Source organism: Pituophis catenifer, unplaced genomic scaffold, assembly GCF_029215685.1.
Source record: "Pituophis catenifer annectens isolate HBS135680 unplaced genomic scaffold, rPitCat1.0.hap2 SCAF_1, whole genome shotgun sequence".
Taxonomy (NCBI): domain Eukaryota; kingdom Metazoa; phylum Chordata; class Lepidosauria; order Squamata; family Colubridae; genus Pituophis; species Pituophis catenifer.
Genome location: NW_027256881.1, coordinates 243146958 through 243163000, shown reverse-complemented (window position 1 = coordinate 243163000; position 16043 = coordinate 243146958). Strand labels below are relative to the sequence as shown.

The 16043-nt window shown below is 38.2% G+C and overlaps 1 protein-coding gene across 2 annotated transcripts in view; it reads left to right on the top strand.

Moving 5' to 3' along the window:
• Window positions 1-16043, top strand: part of HRAS (HRas proto-oncogene, GTPase) — a 59992-nt gene that overhangs the window by 18906 nt on the left and 25043 nt on the right. The window contains exon 2 of one of the 2 annotated variants that reach the window (XM_070932568.1): window positions 12456-12610. The exons of the other annotated variant lie outside the window; for it this stretch is intronic. Within the exon in view, the coding sequence (XP_070788669.1) occupies window positions 12500-12610 (111 nt within the window). The 5' untranslated portion in view covers window positions 12456-12499. The remainder of the gene's footprint in view (window positions 1-12455; window positions 12611-16043) is intronic. 2 annotated transcript variants of the gene reach the window in all.

Here is a 16043-nt window from a genome sequence, read left to right as displayed (position 1 = left end):
ACCGGTAGTAAAAAAATTTGGATTTCACCACTGCCTTTCCCCCATAAAATCTTGTGCCTGGATTCATACTACATGTTATATTTATTTGCTTAAAAATTGTTTCATGAATAACTATAATTAGAAGCATTTATGCAACTTGCTAAGCTATATTTTATAAACTATTATGGCTGAATTCACTGAATATGTTCAGCCAAATCTCACCGAATCCCATTCTTGCTTTAGTTTCTTTAAACAGAATTGCAGCATACAAAACTTAAATCCCAAATCTTTGATATCAAACTGGGTACTTAAAATTCTGACATTTCAGTGATTTCTTCTACAGTTTCTGAAAATACGAAGTCTGATAGAGGAAAATATTTAAATACATGAGACATGTATAAACTATGGAGTAGCTGGGGTGGGTGATGAACTCAGGAAGTATCTGTGGTATTTATATCAAAAATAGCAACACATTGCAAGGAAGGAGAAATTTGACAAAAACATGGTGATTGGTAACTTAAAATAATTTATCTCAACATTGTTAAAGGCTGGTTTAACACCTTCTACTTGTCCACAATTTATTTTTGTTGTTGTTGTTATTGTTGTTTACTATGGCATCACAGTTACGCTATTAAAATTTTTCTAATTATCAAATTATCTAATGCCTATGTTTACATGCTTAATCCAGTACAAATATAATTTTCTCAACCTTTTTACTTCAATTGCCTCTGTTATATCTGCTTTAGGACATATAGTTGAAATTCGAACAATCCAGAGCTTTTTTGAAATCTGTTTTTCTAAACCAGAATGCCAAATTTGTAAAAATGTTAATATTGTCAAATTTATAAGCTTCAAGATTTCTAATCTTGACATAGGGCAGCTCAACAAATACGTAGCTGGAATGAGTGAAAAGTTAAACGTAGGCTTTTAATCCATGAATAAATGTTCTATTCTGTTCCAAATCATGTATTGACAATATAGTAAGCAGAGAATATAATGATATAAGTTTCAGTTCTGCTGTTTTTGAGTGATGAAGAAGCAAGCAAACAAGGAAACACTATTTCTCAATATAGTATACATATAATCTTGCCTAGAGGCTCTCTTTGTCCTCTTCCCTGCTTGGAATGCAGGTATAGGTGAGTACATACACACACATGAATCCTTTCATCTAAGGTAGAATGTAATCTTAAACTTATTTGTGGAATGTGGGCAGCATCAGCTTTAATTTGGTCTTTAGGTAATCATATAACCTAGGCAGGTTTTAAGGATTGTCTAAGCTCATTTGAAAGTCTATCTCCCTCAGGGTTAACAATTCCTGTAGGCGCAGATCTGCAGTGCTTTCAAACCATTGCAGGGCAGTGTGGCAATATTTAAATTCCTAGTTCAAGATTACTCATGGATCTATGTACTTCTCATGGATTAGCCAAGATTGAACAGAGGGAAACAGTCAGCACAAATCTGAATTTTCTCTGATCGTGGACTTTCTTGTTGAATTGTGGATTCCAGATGGAAGCAAAAGGATGTAGTCTAATAATTTTTGGAGTCTGCTTCAGCAAACTGCTTTTGTGTATGTTTATAAATAAATAATTAAACTATTAAAAGTATTTGCCAACCCAATTACTTTAGGAAGGTTTCTTGCTGCTTACTTGCATGAAATTCTACTGGAGGAGACCAGCCAGCCTCACATTTTGGCACTGAATATGATTGAATTGCTCATTATGACTCCACATGAGATACTTGTTTTGGAATTGTTCTTCCAACTCCAGAGTAATGATTGAGATGTGGGGGCTGAACTTCTTTATAGGTATACTATTTTAAAAAAAATTGTATTCTGTTTTTGAATGTGTGAGGAGTACCATGTGTATTTAGTTTTAATTCAGAAATCAGGGTTAATGGACATACACTTTTTCTGAGGTTTTTATTGTTTGGAAGTTATAAAGCCATTCTTTTGTGTGTTTACCATTTGACCCATAAAGTTGGAAAAAAGAGTGAAAGGTATTGCAGGTAGGATTACTATACATTAAGTGGGAGTGAATTGTATCAAAGGTGTAGGGAGTTTTGTATGTTAAAGTTTTATTGAAATGGCTTTACTGTGCCTTAGGTTTTAATGTGTTTATTTTGAACAAAATTTGGAATGGCGTTGGTGTTCATTTTAATAAGTGTGCTGTCTCTTTCTTTTCTCTCTATCTTGTTTTCCATTATGACTCAAGAGCTACAATTAATTCTGAGTTATTTTATTCCTTTTAAAGCCTGCTTATTATGCATGTTCCTACAAGTTATATGCACCCACATTGTATTTAAAGATAGTCATTGTAAAACTATAAGCTTGATTCCAAACCTACACAAAAACTTCATTGTGAATGCAAGTGACTTGGGTACAGCAGTGTTTCACCCTGAATTGCTGATTTCTCTCTGGCATTGTATTTCTTTCCCCATCCCATCTCCATCACTTTCCATGGTATTGTTCTCTGGAGATTTTTAAGGGCATAGGAATAATATAAGCTAAAGTTGTCTCTTACTGGCAAGCATGTCATGCTACAAAACACTAGATCCAACCCCTAATATATAAAATGAAAATTCATACAGCATCACTCTTGATGTCTCAATAACCAGTTATGTATTTGCATAGATTAATCTGTTTGTGCCTACTGTGGGAACACATTTCGTTTTATTTAGTCATTCTTTGTGATCTGAAAAGTGAAATAAACATTTAATTACATTTAATGGAGAATCTCTTGCTTCATTTTATAAAACCATGATGGTGAAATAGATACATCTAGTCAATAAAGTTTATGTCCTGGTTGCTAAAAAAAATCTTCAAAAAGATTTTATATAGTTAATCTAAACATATAATTACAGTAATTTTTAAATTATCCAAGCACCTTTGATAATGCTTTCCTGTAGCTATCCCATGTTACTTGAAAATGTGGGTGTATCTTTTTTGGTGGGGAGAGTTGTTGCTTACAGAAGATTCTCAAAACCATCCTCTTAATCTCCTTTGGGAATATTTAAAGCTGACCTACAGTCAGTCTGGTCTTTGGGCTGTCTAGTTTCATATTACTTACTTTCCTCTGCAGAATTTCTTGATGTTCCTAAATAGGGATATTTATAAAATGGTAAATGTATTTCGTTTCAACCATACAATGAATGACCATGCTCCTGAAGTTCTACAACAAGAGGCAAATTTTGAACATTTTGGTTGGTGTTAAAATCTGAAGAGCTCCCACAGTGATATACAATGTTGGGTAAAGTAAAGCTGGTGTATATCACCCCATCCACATAGTCTGTATGTCCACCTCTTCGGGTTCTCAACATCTTCTGTTCCTTTTTGCCGCTGCCTCCTCTCTTCAGCCACTGCTGATATCTCATTGTGACATAGCTAACTCTTCAGTCTTCCCAGAATTTCTCCTTCTCTTGATTCTATTCACCATCATTGTACAGTTGCCCTGGCCCTCTGTTTCTTACCCCAGTGATCTCAAAAACTGGCTCTCAGGGTAGATATCTAATTCTTTGTCTCCCCTTCTTGCCAGCATCTTCCATTTCCTCAGCAACCTTCACTAAGAAAATCCTTCAACTTGATCCCCTCCCCCCATTTTTGTGGTCCCTCTCCCTGGCTCATTTCTGCCCAGTTTAATTATATTTTGGTATGTATCCTGAATACAAGTGCCCTGTTTCATTCTGTTTACCAAGAAAAATATCTGAAATACTCATGTTTAAATTTGAGCATGGAGTGGACCACTGAAACGCATGGATTGTAATTGGAATATAGTGCACATTATTGTTTCTAGATGAGGTTTCATCATTTGGTCACCCTGCCTGGTAGACAGAATTTCAGAATCCAGGTAACATGTGTAGGCAGTTCCCCAACTCTATTCATATTACTTCATCCCTCATTTTTTCTTTTTAGAGTAAATGTGTTGGGAGGAAAGGTTTTTGGGTAAAATGCAGCTGGATTAATAAATTCTAGGAACTCTGCCCCTGGAAACACTATTTTCAAAGATCTTTTACCACGTTCTGCTTCATCCTAGCAGTTGGTCACGCCTAGGGGTGAACCTGAGACTCTTTGCATGGCAGAATATCTTACTTTACTGCTAAGGGGACTGACCAAGTTTTCTGTGAAAGCAGATTTACAAAATCTGTCAAAATGGACTCCAGCCATGTCACAGACAATACCAGTAAGGAGTTGCAACCATCCAGTTCACCCAATAAGTCTACAAAATATAACAAAATGGAAGACTACTAACATTTATTTGTTTATCTGCTTTTTTATAAATTTATTGGATGCCCATCTTACCATGAGGTAACCCTGGGAGGCAGCATAGAAATTTATGATGATCTGTTGTTGAATTAGGCCTCTTTTCCAAATTCTGGTTTAGCAGCATATATTTGGGTGATGTTTCTGAGTGACGTCGTAATCTTGGGCATTATGAAAATAGCATACATGCAGAAAGGAATTACAACAGTCTGGGTAACAAATGAATTTGTGTACAAGTGCATTTTTCAAGATTAAAATATGTATATAGTAGAAAATACCTTAATCGGTGATGATAGAGGACAATAAATTAAAGAGGCTGATTATAAATCCATTGTAGCAAGTCAGTGCTGGTTGAAAGCACCTCAGCCAAAGATGGTTATGAAGTGTCATTTACAAAGTAGATTTTAAAACTGCAGCAAACAGATAAATGGAAAAGCAAAAGCAATAATACAAAGGAGGCAGACCTTCCTCAGCTTTAAATTTTAGATTAAAATATAATAGAGTAGAAGATCTAAATCCCTGGGCAAACTTGTGTCTTCACCTGACAGAGGAAATGACTTGATATAGAGTTATTTTACTTTACACAAATGTTCTAGAATCTGGGGCTCCAAATTTTTAAAAAATAACCTTAGCAAGCTCTGTTGGAGAAGAACAGAACACATCTAATGTTAGACTTTCAAGGAAGAACATAGCATTTCAGCAGAGTCACACGGGAAGTTCATATTGGCATTCAAGATATATAATAGCTAATGCACTAGTACACATGTCTTCTTTGAACACTTTTCTTACATATTGTTTGATGCAGTGTTTAATCTGAGGTACACAGATACATATATTTCAAGTTTCAAGTCCAAGTTTCCCCCATAGTAGAAATAACTCTCCTGCTTGCTTAACTTGGAGGCCTGAATCCCAAAATGAACAGCAGTTGAACATAATTTAAATTGCCTCTTCCAACTTTATGCTGCTTTATGTTTCTATGTTCCATAATTATTTACCCTGTTTTTCGATAAAAGTAGTATAGCTGTAAAAATACAGTACATTTGCAGCAGAACCAACAAAGGATTTCATGGCATTTTAAAAGTGTGACATATTTAATATGGCATAAAACTTCATGAATTTTATTCCCATGTAGTTCACAATATCTAGAGTATAATGAATTATTTATTTTCAAGGGTAATTGAACTAAAATTACACCATGTCTTCCTAGAGTATTTGGAAATATAGAGGAATTATTTTTCTGACTCCAGTTAGAGTGTGTGTCCGTGTCTGTGTGTGTGGTGCTGACTCACAGAATTGAGCAGAGTGAAGTCCCGTGATCGATTTCCATTCTGAGTGTGCTGGCTGGCTTTATACAGTAGTCTTTCTGGAGCCAAATTGAGGTACAGATGTTCTGCTGGCTATGGGAAGAATGGATCAGCATGTAAACAAATACAATCCCAGAAGCTGAATAATGGTGCCTGTCTATTTATAGAATGTGAAAATCTAAGTTCACCTTCTAAGTCCAAGATATCAGATTCTGCTTAATGGATTGCCTGGTTAATTAACCTGAGTCTTTGTCAATACACCACAAGAAGAGAGGTAGCATCTTTGAAGGTACGCTGAACTGGGGAGTTATTCTTGTCGTTTATAGACTTTTTACTCCGTTGTATTTATTCTAGAGTTTTTAGCCAAGCTAGAGGGAAGAAAAGAGTAATTGGCTAAGGGACATCCCAAAGTTTACGAGACTTTTTAAAAATCCTCTTGCCAAGACAGAGGTGAACTTTTTCATCCTGGTTTCTTCCAGATGTTTTAGACTAGAGTATAAATCCCAGCAGGTGCAGATATTTGTCATTCTTGCTAGGGATTGTAATTCCAATGCGTTTGAATGATGTTATTTGGGGAAACAGTTCCCCTTTATAAGAAATAAGCCTATTTATTTTTTATTTATATTCTGCCTTTAGTATTTTTATAAATAAGGTGGTGAACATATCCAACACATCCTCCTCCTCCTATTTTCCCCACAACAACAACCCTCTGAGGTAGGTGGTGCTGGGATAGAATGATTGACCCAAAGTGACTTGGCATGGCTTCCATGGCTAAAGCGGGACTAGAATTCAGAGTCTCCTGCTTTCTATCTTGGCGCCTTAACCACTAGACCAAACTTAATTAATTTCTTATGGGCTCCTTTTCCTGCATCCTAATTAATGATTTAATTAATGCAAGATATTTTCTTATTCAGAAAACATTATGGTTGTGTGTTTCTATAGTTATACTTCAATATGGAAAGGGAATAGACATTACTGGAATTATTCCCTTATTGTGGGGCACCAAGCAGTTTATCCAATTGTTGCTTGAAAAGCAAATTTTAACAGGTTAACAGGCAACTGTTAAACCTAGCAGTGGCATTTGCAGTGGATGGGTGATGTAGTGGTCAGACTGCTGTCAGGAGTATTATGATGGAGGTCCAGCTCTAGAAATTGAAGTGTGACAGTTGGTGGAATGGTAATGTCTCCTTTTTAACTGACTTGGTCACATGCTTCCTGGACTGCTTCTTAGAAACGCAGCTGACCTGCTGTTGCTATGCTAGGCCCCCCCCTTCTCCTAATGTTTGTGTTATATCTTCAGGGTAATTGATAGGAGGGGCTGACCTGTCTGGGAGGTTATTTAGCACTCTGGGGTGGTGACAAGCTGCCACTCTTCTTGGGAGGCCCTACTATGAAGTGGTTGACCAACTGCTGAGAAGCTGCTCTGAAGCACCAGGAGCCAAGCAGTGGCCATGCTCAAATGATACCGATGGCTTTCCTATTGAACAAAGCCAATAGTTCCCTTTCTCTGTTGTTATTATCTCATTTTAAGGGATTAAGTTATCGTGAGTGAAATCAGATTAGCGCCAGGAATTGAATCTATTTCCGGAGGCATAGGAACCCAACACAAAGAGAGAATTTTCAGGGCATATGAATTCTTCTCCATTCTTGTGAATTAAATCCGCCTGAAGACTCTTCAGCCTTCTTTTCTTGTATTCTCTTTTGAAGCTATTTGCTTTCCCAAGGAAAGAAATGCCACTTCATCGCCTTTTTTAAAATTAAAAGTAATTGTGTGATCAAAACTTGATTTCCAGTTAATTCTCAGATCCAAAGAAACTCTTATTAGCATTAAGATGCTTATGAAACTATCTCCAAACTGCTGAAATAATGCAGTTATCCTATTGCTAAATTCTCCCTGTTTCCAATGGACAAGTTAGCATTGTTTGATGCTCAGTGTCTCATGGTTTCATTCAATCCTTTGCATGAGTTAAAATGTAGGGCATGGTGCTTGAAAGTCAGACAGGATGAAGAAGGTCAGTTTTTATCCATGGTCAGTTTTCAGGTGCCATGCACCTGGGAGGACTCTTTTTGGAAGAGTATAGGCACTCCTATCCACCAGTCAGTTTTCAAGTGCCACAGACTCTGGGAGGACTCCCTAAACAGAGTATGGGCATTCCCTTTTCTATTTTGACTTCGCAGGGACTAGGCTAGCAATTGCCCAGACAGAAGCCCACTCATTCAGCCTTTCACAGCCTGCTGGGACCTACAGAACCCTGTCAATCTACCTTGTTTTCCAATGTCTCCCAATCATGGCTCAACACGAGGCTCAACATAGGAGTTGGGGTGTGATTGAGGATGACATGGGGTGTAGATTCTGGGCAGCAACACACACTCATTCACTGGGCACACAAAGACAAATTTGTGAGGTAGTCACCAACTGGGTCATCCAATTCAAGCTGCTTGGTCCCAATCAAAAACTCCCTTCACTATGTGCCATGGCAGAGCTCAAAGCAGCAGCCTCCAGAAAATATGGTCTGAGGATGGTTGGATGAAATTTCACATCGGCCAAGTTACTCTCTTGCTGATCAAGAATCTTAGTGGTTGCCAATTGTTAGAAGAAAAGATTCTGGATTAGAATTCAAGCGGGGTCACTACTAAACATGCAAGGCAACTGCTTGAAAAGGAAGATTTATTCAATGGCTTAAACATAGAGAATAGCAGTTGAAGATAGGCTATCAAATTAATACATGAGACTGGTAGTACTTATAGTAACAATGGACTTTAAACGTGAAGTAATAGACTTTGATGAGAAACATGCATAAATAAAGGAATTCCTACCTGGAGGTGTGTGAAATCCGGGGAGGAAAATCATTTCTTGCCCTGTGTTGATCTTTGCCTAGATTTGGATTTTTGTGACAGGTCTAACATCAGGGTGCAGCTATTTCCCTTATCTGGAGGGCATTCTGTTTTATGTTTGGTGCTGAAGAGGTGCATTTAATCAATTGTAGCCCCAAGTGTCAATGTGGTGAGATAAAGTTTAAGTGGCTTGTTTGTATCTTTATTTTGAGGTGTGCCTGCAGATCAGAGGTGGGCTGGGCTGCTCTGTGACCTGGACAAAGGGGAGGGGGCTCTACAGGGATTTTTATCTTTCAGCACTACTAAAAGCTGTTTAATGTTGGTTGTGTTATGACATTAGTGTGCATCAAAGATTGTGTGCTGGTATTTATAAGACCCAAAGCAAAAGGTGGGACACGTAATCCATTCCATAATAAAGTACTTTTTGTTTCTCATTTGTAATAGTCTGTCTTTTTGTGGTTCGTCTTGTGTTTCAAAGGGATCTCACGGCAGCCCAAGTGGGTGGAAAATACATCAAAGAATTTCTAATTGTACCATGGAATGTAGTTATGTTGTGGTCCAAAAAACCAGTTTATTATGTGTGTGAAACGCCTAATGATGGGGAAATAGCTTTTTCTGATTACCTCTTTAAAAGTTCACTTTACTTTGTTGCAGTAAACTGCTAAAAGCCAGCTGCAGTGAGAATTGCCTTAGTTACAGGAACTTTAACGTCTCTTCTTCTCCCCCAACCATCAACTGCTTGGTTACCAACTCATCTGCAGCTCTATCTATCTTTCTGGGATTCTTCTCTCTGCAGTCTTTTCCAGGTAGTGGAAGGCAGATTTACCTCCTCCAAGAAGAGAACCATAGGAGAAAATGACCAGATTCAGAAGCAAGTAATCCACCTGTTAACACAATTCAACCCTATAATCAACTTACAATGCTCAAAATGAATTTGGAAAGTACCGATCCAAACCAGTCATATATCTGTTCTTATCTGTTCTTCCAAATTATGAACTAACACTCCAAGCAACAGCGTGGCAGAGGCACATGAGCAATCATTTTAACAAACTTAATTTGCTAAATAAGCAACTTTGGAAAGTTGTTTTTCTTACTCATTTCTGTTCCTTCTGCAATAAGCTATGGATGTAATGGGAGTAATTGGGAAACAGTGGCCCTCTTTTCAGAATGAAATATGTCCCTCTCTTTAATTTATTTCCTTTGTTATCTAAGAGAATCTTGGTCTTCTAGAAAAGCAAACTAGTTTCCTATACTCTGTTCAAATGGGACCTTTTCATGAAAACATTGCTGTGGATACAGGCAGTATTTTGGCTCTGTCTCCATTTTTTTTTTTTTGTAGTCACAAAATGCAGGTAACTATAGTAGTGTAGAAGAATGAGTCCTATATAAATAAAACACTGTGCTAGTTGTCTCTGATGTTGACCGGTACTTACTCAAAATGGAAGAGTATAGCTAAGTATTAATAAATTAAAAAGCTAATAAATAAATATATTTATTAAACAAAAAGCAAAGTATTGATTAATAATTGAGTATTATCAAGTGTTATTATTAAATTGTCTCACTTACTTTGGCCATGTCATGTGGGGGAATTCCCTGGAGAAAGCAATTATATTTGGAAGAGTTAGCGGTAAAAGGAAACCAGACCATCAAAGAACACGGTGGCTGGACACCATCATAGCTGACACCAGCCAGAGCATAGAAACACTCAAAGAAGTAATGCAGATCAGAAGATGTGGTGAGACCTGGCCCATAGAATCACCAAGAGTCGGACATGACTGAATGGATATCATCATCATCATGTAAAATTCATAGATTTTTTTCCCAAGATTCATGTATGTCATCTAAAACACTCGTATATTCGGTTTTGAGGAAAATGTATTGTTGTCATTACTACTATTATTATTAAAATTGCTAATCCTCCTAATTCAAAGACTTCTCTGGGCAGATTACATCTAACTTGTTCTGGCAGGATTTTCTTAGTCATGAAAATGTCAATTGGGAAATGTAACATTCCCATTCTAACTATGATTTGGAAACTGGGAATTATGACAACAAAGAAAAAGGTGAAAGGAACAGATAAAGAGAGCAATAAAAGTCTTATTTTTAAACAAAGTCTTAGACAATATGATTTATACCCAGGCCGCTTTTAGAGTCAGTCTTCTATTCTTGAAGTTCTTCAATTCTCGGAGCGGGTATTGGGGAGGACAGGTTGAAGCATAAATGGACAGCCCATCTTTACACCTACAGCTGCAATTCAGGTGAAAAATATGGCTGTGTGGGAGCAAGGCTATTTTAAGAAGCACACACACTGGTTCTGCAAATCTGTAATTTGAGCAAATTGTAAGCTCTCCATAGACACATGTAACAGTTCTTAAATCAGGGGTGAAATCCAGCTGGTTCTGACAGATTCTGGAGAACCGGTAGCGGAAATTTTGAGCAGTTCGGAGAACTGGCAAATACCACCTCTGGCTGGCCCCAGAGTGGGGTGGGAATGGAGATTTTGCGGTATCCTTCCCCTGCCACGCAGACCAAGCCACATCATGCCCACCAAACCACGCCCATAGAACCAGTAGTAAAAAAAATTGGATTTCACCATTGTCTTAAATGCTTATTCAGGTATAAAATAATATTCTGAAGTCCTACTGGGTGTAGTGTATATCAAGAAAGTAAAAAGGGAAAACAGAAAACACCTGGCTGATGATATTTTCAGGCTTTCCTAAGAGTGTTTGACATTAATACCCCTGGATATAGTTTCATTAGCTATTCTTTATTATGCTTTAAATTGTAAACTACAGATAGTCCTTGACTTACAACAGTTTATTTAGTGACTGTTCAAAGTTACAATGGCACTGAAAAAAGTTACTTCTGACCATTTTTCACACTTCTAACTGTTGCAGCATCCCCACGGTCACAGGATCAAAATTCAGACGCTTGGTAACTGGTTCATACTTATGACGGTGCTGTGTCCTGGGGTCATGTCATCTGCTTTTGTGACCTTCTGACAAGCAAAGTCAATGGGGAAGCCAGATTCACCTAACAACCATGTTACTAACTTATCAACTGCAGTGATTCACTTAACAACTGTAGCAAGAAAAGTCTTAAAATGGGGCAAAACTCACTTAACAAATGTTTCACTTAGCAACATAATTTTGGGGTTCAATTGTGGTCGTAACTCAAGGACTACCTGTACGATTCTTTTCTAGCTTTACCTTTATGCCAGGTCCCTTCATATAGCATACAGCACAAAATAAATATATGTCTGGGCGGGGGGAGGAGACGAGGAGAGGAGAGGGAGAGCACAATTTTGGTGCCATCGGGATGCATCATAAAATTTCTGTCATTATAGCAATGCTTTTGGAGTTCCTTTGTGGAAATTGCTGCTAGCTGTATCTGTGATTGCTTCTCACGTTCACATATATGAAAGGAGAAAAAAGTGTTTAGAACAATTTGTTAATAGTCCACAAATTTACTTTTTAAAAGCCTTTTTTTTTTTTTTACATTTAGAATGTCTAGGAAATTCATCCAATTGTTTGTTTCCAGAATTGGAAAATATTATTTATGAGCAGAGAGAAATGGGAGATAAACTCCAGCATGAAAAGAGGAGCAGTTTCGTATTTACAAGTATTTTTATCCTTTATCTTAGTTGCATCAGCCACATAAATTTAAGTAAGGCATAGGTGCACGAGGACGACGACTTCATAGCTCATCCTGGCACTCTGTTTACTGTACCAGGCCAGCAATAGATTTTAAATACTGATTAACTGGCCCTGAATAATGAATAGCTCCTTTCCCCACATCGTGCACCTTTTGCCTGCCTTGTATTGTTTTACACAATGCTTTTCAGAGGGCTCTGTTCCCTCTTAGAGCTTTTGGATAATGTGGTTACCCTGTCTATATAATGAAAAGAATCTAAGGATGTACTTATCTGCAGCTACAGCTCTGACTTCCAGTGCCTTTCCTGTAGTTATTTCTGGGTGCTTTTTTTGTAAGGTAGCATGAATGACAATCATTTGGGATATGGAGAGAAACACTTTCCCGATCTTTATGATCTTCATATTCTTTTATTTTATTTTTTATTCCAGGCACTTGTGTCGTGAGCAGACCCTGAGCTGGGGTAGTCCAGAAGATGACAGAGTATAAACTGGTGGTGGTTGGAGCAGGAGGCGTTGGGAAAAGTGCATTGACTATTCAGCTGATTCAGAATCATTTTGTTGATGAATATGATCCTACCATAGAGGTGAGGAACCCGCTATTTTCTTCACAAAGTTGTCTCCTTCTCTCTTAGCCTTAATATTTGTATGTACACAATCCATGCTTATAATTTGAATTTAATCATTCTTTCCACCATAAATGTAAATGAAGAATGAGAAACGAACTGATGTTTTCTTTCCTAATGAGATAATAGGTGATCCAAAGAAAAATAAACCACAATAGAAGATACACCATTAAATCTATAACCTGATTGTTTCCATGTGCTTTGGATTACAGTTGCCATTTCAGAGTCATGCTGGTTGTGGGTAATGGGAAATTGCAGTCTAGCTCCTCTGAAAGGCACTAGCTTTGGCATTCTATCATTTTGCTGGGAGCATCATTTATCATCCTTGTATTGATGTTTTTTTTTTTGTTTTTTTTTTGTTAATGGTTAAGATGGTCCTATGGACTTTGGAAATCCAAGCCAGCTCTGTTATATAATTTATGTCTTATGTTGTACTAATCTACATGGTCTGTTAAGTATGAATTGGATTATCTTGAAATTCCATTACATGACTTTGCAAAGGAATGTTCTGCTGTCAAGGAAATGTTTAAATTCCCTCCACCACATGCACTCTCCCTCCCTCCCTCCCTCCCTCTCACACACACACACACACACACATATATTTTATAAAATAGGGATTATGAGCTATACCTGCATTTTAGGACTGATTTGTGATAGGTCAGGAAAGCTGAGCAGTCTGCCTATATATAATATTAATACATACAACTGGCTTCTTTTTTGGAAATGTAAATAGTTTAAAAATAGAATTGTAGTTTTCAAGTCAGCCACATTTATTTTTCACCAAGAAGAGTGCATCTTCTAAATGATTTTTACTAGAGTCCAAACACAAAAAAGGAACTTGTTGCCAGCTAGTTTGATACTTTCAGTCTGATAGAGGCAAATCATAGTGCTTTATTTATGGGTTTTCTTCTAAGTAAGTATGCATAAAATTGCAGTTATATCCCCAAATCCTATATAGCTTTCTCAGAAGTAACTGCAGCCTATTTAGTGGATCTTAATTCAGTATACAAGCTATAAAATGCACCCTTTTTTCTTTAAGTGAAATCCATGCCCCCAGTTGGTAAATACTTGTGTGGCCTTAAGGAAAACTGTAGAGTTGCATACCCACTGACAGTTGTTAGTGACTTAAGCCTTCCTTGATCAGCTGTTTTATCCATTAGAATGAATAATGGGCAGCTTTGCAAAACAATAGCATATAATTTTACCCTCCTTTTGAGATGACAACAGTGGTGTGCCATCAGCATGAGAGAACTTGCAGTATTCTAGAAGAAAGAAACTGGGTTGGCATAGTCATCTATTGTGTGGATATTCTAGCATGCCTATATGATTATGAGCGACGGTGGCACAGTGGTTAGAGTGCACTACTGCAGGCTACTTCTGCTGCCTGCCGACTGCCTGCAATTTGGCAGTTCAAATCTCACCAGGCTCAAGGTTGACTCAGCCTTCCATCCTTCCGAGGTGGGTAAAATAGGACCCAAATTGTTGGGGGCAATATGCTGACTCTATAAACTGCTTACAGAGGGCTGTAAAGCATTGTAAAGCGGTATATAAGTCTTAAGTGCTATTGCTATTGCTATTACTTTTTCCTAACGGGAAAGTAAGAGAAAGATGCTGAAAGGGAATAAATACATTATCTAAGAGCTCCAGGATCTGGATCAGTGGTGGGATTCAACAGTGTTTACTACCAGTTCTGTGGGTGTGGCTTGGTGGGCATGGCATGGTTTGGTGGCGTGGCTTGGTGGGCGTGGCAGGGGAAGGATACTGTAAAATCTCCATTCCCACCCCACTCCGGGGAAGGATACTGTAAAATCTCCATTCCCACCCTACTCCAGGGGAAGATTACTGCAAAATCCCCATTTCTTCCCAATCAGCTGGGAGGCAGAGAATAGATGGGGGCAGGGTCAGTCAGAGGTGGTAATTACCGGTTCTCCAAACTACTCAACATTTCCGCTACCGGTTCTCCTGCTGAAACCCACCTCTGATCTGGATGTTTCAAACTTCTCACTCTGCCTACACCATCAACAAATCCTGGGGTTTCCATGCTGACTTCCCCTCTCACTTTGTGATTCTTTTAGAAAATGCTGGAATAAGATAGTACTGATACATTATATACTTTCTCCCTCCCAAACTGGGCAAGACCAAGGAAATGGGAAGTGTAAGATTTCAGTAAGATATGGGTAAATACAAAGTCTTGGAAACAATCAGGAATTTCCTAGCCTTATTTATAGTGAGTTAATTAAGCATTCTGAAATGCTTCTTCCTGAACTTCTTTCCACCTGGACTAAGTTTATGAGATAACCTGTCTACTGACTCCTGTGCTGCTATCTGGTGTTTGTATATGTGGAGGAGCAAGGAAGGGTTGCAGCCATCTATAGAAATCCTATAGCTTTGTCTCACCAGACATCCAACCCTACAAAGTGGAATAGGGGACTTGTTGGTGGACTAGATTGGTGGACTAGAAATAGAGTATCTATTCTTAGAGAATCTCAGAACAATTATATTGGTATCTATGCTAATGTTGTCTGGTTCAGGATTCCAGGGTTACCATGGCAACCCTGGGGCTTTCTCAGAACATCATCGATCCCAGACTCTTTGCAGGGCGTAGTTTAGGCCCGTGATGGGGAACCTATGGTACACATGCCAGAGGTGGCACGCAGAGCCTTCTCTGTGGGCATGTGCGCCATTGCCAGCTGCTCTTCCGGGTTCCGTCGCACGCATGTGCGCCGGTCAGCTGCTCTCTTCCAGGTTCTGACCCTCCAGTGCGCTCTAGTTTCGGCACTTGGTGCTAAAAAGGTTAGCCATCACTGGTTTAGGCCTTTAAAAATATCATCACAGACCAAACATAGAAGTTAAAACAGCACAATGCATACCTATCCAATAAAAAACCTATTCATGCCTGAAGTAGGTATACCCAAGGAAGCAATCAGGTTCAAAAACTTCTACTTGCCTATAGGTTCAAATTTAGTAGTAAATTTGGCTCCATTTCTAGAAACTTCTCAATCCTTGTCATTTAATATTAGTAGTGTGCAACTACTTATACTTATAATATAAGTAGTGTGCAACTACTACTCAGCTGTTCACCGCCCTGAGTCCCTTCGGGGAGAAGGGCGGGATATAAATTTAATAAATTAAATAAATAAATAAATAAACTATCCTATGAGAGTGGTCTGAACAGTTTGTAAACAGAGGGGAGATTAGCACTGCCCTCCAAAACTGATATAGAGCGTTCCAAAAGTATGTAAGCTACCATACCAGTTTTAAAGTCTGAGCAGATAATGTGAATGCTCTTGGAAAGGAATGCCATTTTATTTGCCCAGCAATCCCATTCAAATGACCAATATCAAGACCCTCCTGTGAGGTGGGACTGATAAATGATAACAATATTGGGGGAATT